Source organism: Condylura cristata, unplaced genomic scaffold, assembly GCF_000260355.1.
Source record: "Condylura cristata isolate star-nosed mole 26May11 unplaced genomic scaffold, ConCri1.0 scaffold00012, whole genome shotgun sequence".
Lineage (NCBI taxonomy): Eukaryota > Metazoa > Chordata > Mammalia > Eulipotyphla > Talpidae > Condylura > Condylura cristata.
Genome location: NW_004567113.1, coordinates 20,788,659 through 20,797,185, shown reverse-complemented (window position 1 = coordinate 20,797,185; position 8,527 = coordinate 20,788,659). Strand labels below are relative to the sequence as shown.

Here is an 8,527-nt window from a genome sequence, read left to right as displayed (position 1 = left end):
TGCTGTTTGGGGCAGACTCTGAACTTCATTCGAAATCAGGTGGAAAACACTTGCACATGCCTTCAAGTAACAGGAGAGAAAAGGTGGTCAGATGATAACTGATGAGTAAAGTACTCCTGACTTATACATCACTCACAAGGTATGACTGGGAACACCCTGGGGCCAACTGATATATGACAAGGTACCTCAGATCAGTACTGGAACGCCTTGTTGATAACATTGAAACCATAGCTGGGATTCTAGGAAATGATCTCAATTACAATACTGAGTCTGCAAGCACACAAGAAGTGCCTGCAGGCAGACTCACAACCCCTGTACTGTAGATGACAGAGCACATTGCTAGTTTCACCTCTCTTTTTTTGTCTTCCCCTCACAGCTGATGCTGTATGATTATTCTGTCAATTAAAATGCCAGGATCTTGCTCTTCGGCAGCATTCTGCATTCTGCATCCTGCAGCTTGCTCCATGACTCCCATTTTGTCTGTGTGGTGACACTGTAAAGTCAAGTCCTTGCATTAACTTTTTGACAGTAGAATTTAGAACATTGTGAAAGTTGAGTTGGTCATCCACTCATATATAATAACCAGGAATCTGCTACCACCCAGTGGATCAATGGAGCAATGGCCATTTTAAAAGAAATTTCAGGTAGTGGGCATAGACTAGTGTCAAACACACAAAGAATATAGGATGAATAAGGAATTGTAGAGACTAAAGAGCCGATGACAGCACTTAATAGATGGTAATGAGAAGAGATTGTACAGCATCTCCACGGTCACATAAAATGGTGATGGCAAAGCAGGAAAACTGATCTCTTCAGTTCTAGTTTAGCAATCCCTTTCCACCGATGAGAAAGAAATGGTGCTTTTCAATTTACAGAATTCAAAAACAATTTTCAAATTTTCCCTGAAGGATTTCATTGCATTTAATATCACTCAACTTTCTAATTTGACAGCCAATTCTTAATTATGTTGGAAGGGAAAACCGGTGTAAATACATTTCTACATATAATTTATGACTATGTAATACCTATGATTTTTTTCCTAGCAAATGCTACAATAAATTTCTATTTTTAGCTCTTAATAATTCTTGACAGTCTACATGTAGACTAGATGGCAGGAGACTACTGGTTAGTATTTTTTTTTAAGTTAAAATTAAAAAAGATTAATAGAGTAAATAGAGTATATAGTAAATATTATATAAAATGTTTTTATGTCATGATATACCACTAAAAAGATTTCTAGGAAGTTTTAAAGAAGAGTTGACAAATATTTTTAATTTTGCTTTTGATAATTTATTTTTCCTATCAAGTAGCATACAAAATATGCTATCACAAAAATTCCAAATATTCCATTAGAAATGGTTTATTTCATTGGTATACGAAAAAAAATAATAACCTGTGCTTGGGCCTTCTCTATTATATTCTTTTACCTAAAATCATGCGCTGGCTACCTGGTGGAGTTAGAGTAGCTTATTTGGTGGTGTTCTTTTCATTGATAGCAGGGGATTTTAAAGTTTATCTTTGTCTTTTTTTTAAAAATATATTTGCATAGTGTGACACCATCTAACATTTATCTTTCTCCTCTGGTTTATTTCACTTTGTATAATCTTTTCCAGTTCCATCTATGTCATTACAAATGAGTTTTTCTTTTTGATTGCTAAATAGTATTCTATCCTGTAGTATTTCATATCTTCTTGATCCTTTCACCTGTTTGGGAGCACTTACATTGTTTCCATAGTTTGCAGATATCAGAAGTTGTTCCTTTAAACATGGGAGTGCAAGTTTCCTTTTGAATCAGTGTTTTGTATTTTATTTGATAGATACCAAAAGCAACACTTGAAAACTGACTATAGCTCCTTGGCCTTCAGAAGTGGGGGTGGAGCATGAAGGGTAAGCATAGTACAATGGACTATGGTGGAGGACTATGGGTACTTCATCAGAGTGACTGCTACGTGACTACACCGGGGGTGTGGGGAGTGCTAAGTTGTTAACACACTAGCAAGGATGTAAAATAATGGTACTTCAATAACAGGGCCTTCCCTGGTGGTGCAGCAGATTGGGACCCAGAACTGCAAGTGAGCTGCAACTGCTTCAGTGCTAGTTTGATCCCTGGCCCCAAAGGTGCTCCATATGGCGCTACAGACCTCTCCTGACCTGCCCGCTGCTCCCATCAGCAGTGTACTTCATTGATCTGCCTTTTCTGCTCCCACTCTGTCTCTGGTGAATCTTCTCACTACCCCTTCACCTCTGGCTTGAATCCCAGTTCTGTATGAATAAATAAATAAATATTTAAAAAAATAACAAATACTGGAGGAAAATAAAATGAAAAAAAAAAAAAAAACCTAAATATAGGTATGCCATGAGCAAGCCTTCATATGATAGTGCTTAATTGCTCTGATACCACCCTGGGATTTTTCCCTTCATGTAGGGTATTTTAGTGGACAGGAACAAGAATGCAACAGAATTAAAATACTAATGTTTTTAAAATAGAAACCAGGAGAGCTGAGACAGAAAAAAAAATCACTTTATGTCTTTTTGAGTGATGTTCACCATCTGGGAGACCTTGTTCTAATACTCTCTCCTGCTTGTTGTAGATATGTTCCTCCAAGCCTTCTTAATAGGTGGGAGCCATCATGAAGTATCTTATTATGTTACTGTCTTCAATTTTGTAGGATGTTGCATAACTTTTAAAAAGTCTACCATATTTATTAGTAATTTTATACTAACACCATGAAAGAAGGAAAAAGAAAAATTAATTTTAAACCTAGGAAAATAAAAGTATATGACATGAACCTGGCAATTAGAATATCTATGAAGAAAAACTTTCTGACCAAACCATGAAAGTTCATATAGTTTTGGCAACAATTCAGAGACACTCTCAAGGCTATAGTACCTTCTTTAGTCACCATGTTCAATGGGTAGACACAACCTAGGTGAGCCAGTTGAATGCACAGCTCTGAGGTCAGATTGCCAATTTTTGAGTCCCAGCTTCATATGTTGTTTCCTGGTCTATAAAATTGGCATCATTATAGCTCTTTCATAAAGGATTTTCTTTGTGTGTGTATGACTTTGAAATATTGCAGCATTTTGAACATGTTTGGCATACAGAGATGCTTTTAAACTATTAATTATTATCAGTGGCTGTAGTTAGAGACCCTGAAGTGATATGTATGTAGACTTAGGTCACTGGACCTATGGGGCAGATAACATCTCTCTCTCGAATCTCTGTTCCAGCCATTACAAATGATCTTTGTTCCTTGGAGAATAGTTGTTCAGTGTCTTGGGAAGAGAAGGGTCTCCCCTGGTTGTATTGAATCTGACTCCACAGGGAGCTGTGCTAACAAAGCAGGACCCAAATAAACCTAAAGTTGGAGGGAGAGTAGAGGGATCATTACCTCTTTTCCTCCTCCATAGTGAGAATCGTAACCAGAGTAAATGATAAAGGTAACTCTTCAATGAATACAGATAATACTAAGTTCCTGCTTACTGGAGGTCCCTGGGCAGGAGAGTCTGCAGGCTGAACTGTCACTGAGAGTGATGTCTTTATGGCAGGTTGGGCTTGGGCCAAGAACACGAGAGTTTTGGAGTCTGGGGAGTTTCCATTGGAAACTCCTGGGAATACCACATAATATCCTCTTTACTTATCTTAGTTACTGTCACAAACCACCGGAGAGGGCTTAGGAAAAGCCATGGACAGTGGATCTGGCCAGTACCTTATGTGTAACGATAACATGCTAATGTTCTGGTAGATCTTTTTGAGATTTCACACCCCATTTCCATATTTGAATCAGAATATTGTTTCCTTCTTGTTGGATCTCGAGTATGGAAGTTTAGCTAAAGATGTGTTTTACTCTTCCGTTAATGTATGTGACCATCTTTGGCTCACCTAGGCTGACTCTCTCTCTAACTAATCTTATCTCCATGTCTATGTATATATGTATGTATCATGTCTCCAGGTATAGAATGTGGAGTCAGAGTGTTCTTATATGTAACTGACAAAGGACCTCTAGAGTCCTCTCTGGAACAGACAACAGGCTGTACTCCAATCAGCATTATCTGTGGCTCCTTTATCTCCAGTCTCCATCAACACTTGACTTTGTCCACTTTCTAAGTTCATCCAGTGTCACAGAGGTAAAATGCTATCTTCTTATTGTCTTAATTAGCGTTTCTCTGATAGCTAACATGTTTAGCTCTTTGTATGCTTTATGAGTCTTTTGGATTTTCACATCTCTAAACTATATTTTTATTAGTTTATTTAAGAATAGATTTTATTTTTAGAAATAATTTGAGATTTAGAGAAAAAAAATTGAGCAGATAGTGCAGTTCCCATATTCTTTCCCACTCTCATATACCTTTTTCTGCCTTCCATTAGTATGCTATACTTATTTCAATAAACGAGTCATATTTATTTAGATTTCCTTAGTCTTTACCTGATATACTTTCCCTGTTCCAGCATCTCACTGAGAAGACCACATTGTATTTAGTTTTCATGTCTCCTTGGGCTCCTCCTAACTGTAAAAGTTTCTCAGATTTTTCTTATTTTTGATGAGTTCATCAAAGTTTTGATGAGTACTGGTGATAAATTTTTAGGATATGCCTATTAGGATTTGTCTAATATTTCTCATGAATAAACTGAGTTTATGGATGTTTTAGGAGAAAACGCCACAGAAATCAAATCTCCCCTCCTGGAACTTATTTGCAAATTCCTGCTCCAACAGTGAGAAACCGACTTTCATGATACTTCATCCACTCACTTAATTGTTCATTCCCAATGTGCATGTGCAGAGGTATTTGAATTTTTAACAAGTATCCCCATGGAAATGACTTTATTGATGAGTACAGTGCTTCTGTGCAATTCTTTTGTCTTCAGTTTTATAGACTGCATTTGTTTCTAAACGTGTGTAGGTCGCCAGCTTTACCTCCACCCTCTCAATGAAGTTATTTCACACATTTATAATACAGTTAGACACGATGGTCATAGTCTGTACTCTTTCCTGGGATCTTTCACACCCTATGTGACATTTTTTTCAAGACTGCATACATTAAGTTAGGCTCTCTGTTTGTGTTGGCCTATATGTGGGTTTTGACAAATGCATAATGTCACTTACCCACCATTACAGTATCATGAGTGGTTTCACCACCCAAAAGTCCTCTGTGCTTTATCTGTTTACTTTGATTGATGCATTTTAATTTTCTCTTTATGAAAATGTTTCTAAATTTCAATGCTTTGTCAGTTTCAGAATTTCACATGGGTTCTTTATCACCCATATCTATACACTTTATCCATGGTGCCCTTTGTCAAACAGACCTCCTTACCTTTGATGTAATAAAATTCAGCAGTATTGGCCCTCCCTGGTGGCGCAGCGGGTTAAAGCACAGCACAAAGAAGCTTAAGCCACTTCCGCATGAGTTCCATCCCCGCCTGCCCTGGAGGAGATCCACAGGGCGTGGACCACTCCTGACCCGCCTGCTGCTCCCCTCAGCAGTGTACTTCGTCGATCTACCTGTTCTGTACCCCACTCTGTCTCTGGTGAATCCTCCCACCCTCCACATCTCTGGCCTGTACCCCAGTTCTGTATGAATAAATAAATCTTTAAAAAAAATTCAGCAGTATTTTGCTTTATGAGTTGGCCTCTTGGAATTCTTGTCAAAGAGACCATTCCTGCCTCCAAGGTATAAATATATTTGCCTGCATTTTTCCTGCCCCCCACAGTATAAATATATTTGCTTATATTTTTTCCTATTAACCACACAAAAATGCTTCATTCTGTCTACATGCTGTGTGTGCTGCTTCATGGTGTTCTAATTTAATTTTTCTAGACCTTGTAGAAAACTGTACACCATCTACCAAAATAATCTGCACATTTCCACACTGAATTTCAAAGATGCCACTATGATGTTTTTTTTTTTTTTAAGATTTATTTATTTATTTATACAGAACTGGGGTACAGACCAGAGATGCAGAGGGTGAGAGAATTCACCAGGGACAGAGTGTGTAGCAGAACAGGCAGATCGACAGAAGTACACTGCTGAGGGGAGCAGCGGGTGGGTCAGGAGAGGTCTGCAGCGCCATGTGGATCTCCTCCGGGGCAGCGATCCAACTCATGCTGAAGTGGCTTAAGCTTCTTAGTGCAGGGCTTTAACCGGCTGCGCCACCAGGGAGGGCTACCACTATGATGTTTTAATTTGTCACAAAAGCCTGAATTTCTACTCTATTCTGTTTATCTTTTTATATGCTATTATTCATAATGTATATGGACTTGTATGATATCTTAATATCTGGTTATACATATTCTCACACATAGCTCAGCTGCTTTTTATGGTGATCTTGTAGATTTTATACATCGACATTCCTTTTCAGACAAAGATGATAACAAGCCATTTCAAGAGCATGGACTAAGATTTTACTTATTCTTTTATGCCTTTATTAATGCTCTACACTGTTCTGAATCTATGAGTAGAATCGAAGCTTATCTCTAGCTTTCTCTGTCCAAAGTTGCTTCCACTTCAACTTTTCTCTCCTTTGGCTCCCTAAATTTGAGGTAGACTTAAAGGAATTCTCCAGCCATCCTGCTCCAAGTATTCTCATAATCATTTCTAGTATGGTTGTTAGTTCCCCCACGTCATCTTAGTTTTAATTTACGTGTACAGTTTTCTTAGATTTGATTTTGTAATTGAGAGAACCAGCAGATTTTTAAAAATCACCATATTGATAAGCCTGGATGCAATTTTCTATGGTAGTTAAACCTTTTTGGATGACGCTGTGGATTACTTTTCAGTGGTGGAGAAAAGAAAGAACTTTCCTGATTTATTTTAGTACCTTTAAAAAACAGACAAGAACTAAAACGGCAGACCCAGTTGCAAGAGTAGAAATGAAGGCTCACCAGTGCATGTGTGAACCCTTGAAAATTTGAAATCAAGCTGTTAAAGAAGTAAAAGACACTCTATATTCACAACTTGATAAACATACCTTCACAACAACAAACCAAAAATCCAGGTTTAAGTTTAACATTTTTAGATTCCTCTGAACTCTTGACAGCCTCACCTGGGGCCATGCTGTGATCTCGCGCATGCGCACGTGCAGGCTTGCTGACTGAACTCTGCCGGCGTTCTCCACAAACACCTGCTCCCTGGCCCAATCAAATGTGGGCTGCCTAGAGAGGAGGCCTGTGCTAGGGCTGGAATTCTGGCATCTCAAGTAGCAGTGTGAGCCCTGTAAGGACGAGGTGTGGTTCCTTGGGTACGCACGTTCCTCTAGTCTATCCGGGTGCCGGTCGTTCCCAGCTAGAAGAAGGTTAGTACAGCCCGTTCTATGGTGCCCAGAGCTGGGGCTTTGTGAGCCTGGGCCTCAGGGTGGTATTGTATAGGTAGAATTGTTTCTCTTAGCTTTTGAGGAAAGAAATATAATTCCTTCTGTTTGAATTCTGAAAAGGCATCGTTGTTGCCTAAAATGGTATAGGGAGAGTTTTGTTTTTTGGAATAAAATGAACTATGGGTTATGAGAAGAGACGCATCTTCACCAAATTGCTTTTCTTTCTGTTCAAACTGTATAATGTTGATATAAATCAAAAGTTTCCCTTCTCTCAGCTTGTATTAAATGAGAAATTAAATGAATTAAAATTGAGCTTGGGAAGGTACGGATAGTTACTGAGAAAAGCAGGCCACCTCTTAATGAAAACTCACTAAATATGGACAGTACAGTTATTTTAAATTTGTGTTATGGTTGGGTTTAAGATAAAAAATGCATTTATTTAGTTGTCTTTTGTATGGATTAAATGCCCTAGTCTTGCAAAATCACATCACTGGTGCCTCAGCATATTCAGTGGGTAAGAGTCTTATATAAGGAACATGAGGTGGGAAAGGAGACACGACACAAGCCTAGTTCTCTTTATGTGACAGTTGTGTGCTGAAGTAGCAGATTGTGACTCAGTCCTTGATTGGGAGGGGTCAGTAGTACCATATTCATAGTAAGTAGCAGAAAAGACTCAAATTCATAGAGATGCAAGTCAGAGAGAGTGGAGTTTGATAGTGGTCACTGAAATCTTCCTTGCATCTCAGATCTTTGTGAAGTGAATGAGTGATTTAGAGTGATGGACTCATTGCTCTTGGAACACAAGTGAAAACTATGGGTAGTTCCAGGACTTTTTGCTGTGATGGTCTGAGTTTTTCTCTGGGATTTCCTAGAGGAATGGAGGGAAGCAGTGTCCAGTTTCACAGACTGAAACTCCCAAGAGGACATCTCTTCTTTATAGCTAACTATTTAAACCATAGCACACCCTGGCTTCACAGTGATATTTTTTAGAAATACCTGTGAAATCTAAGAAAGATTTATTTTCACAAACATCTATCCTAAATTTATGGCAACAATCATGATATTTTACAAATTTAAATGTCAGAAAACTTTCCTCAATGTTTGTATTATAGAACGATGGAAATGCGTGGAGCAACAACTTTAAAATACAGCTGTGTTACTTAAAAGGTGTATAACTAACTTTATAGAATTGTCACTGATGAGATTTGATTTTACTTG

General features: G+C 38.3%; 1 protein-coding gene across 1 annotated transcript in view; it reads right to left on the bottom strand.

Annotated features, from left to right (window-relative positions):
* Positions 1 to 370: 370 nt before the first annotated feature.
* Positions 371 to 8,527, bottom strand: part of GC (group-specific component (vitamin D binding protein)) — a 58,180-nt gene continuing 50,023 nt past the window's right edge. The window contains exons 13-14 of the mRNA XM_012724014.1: positions 6,968 to 7,281; positions 371 to 493 (exon numbers count right to left, since the gene is read on the bottom strand). Coding sequence (XP_012579468.1) covers positions 371 to 493; positions 6,968 to 7,281 — 437 coding nt within the window. The remainder of the gene's footprint in view (positions 494 to 6,967; positions 7,282 to 8,527) is intronic.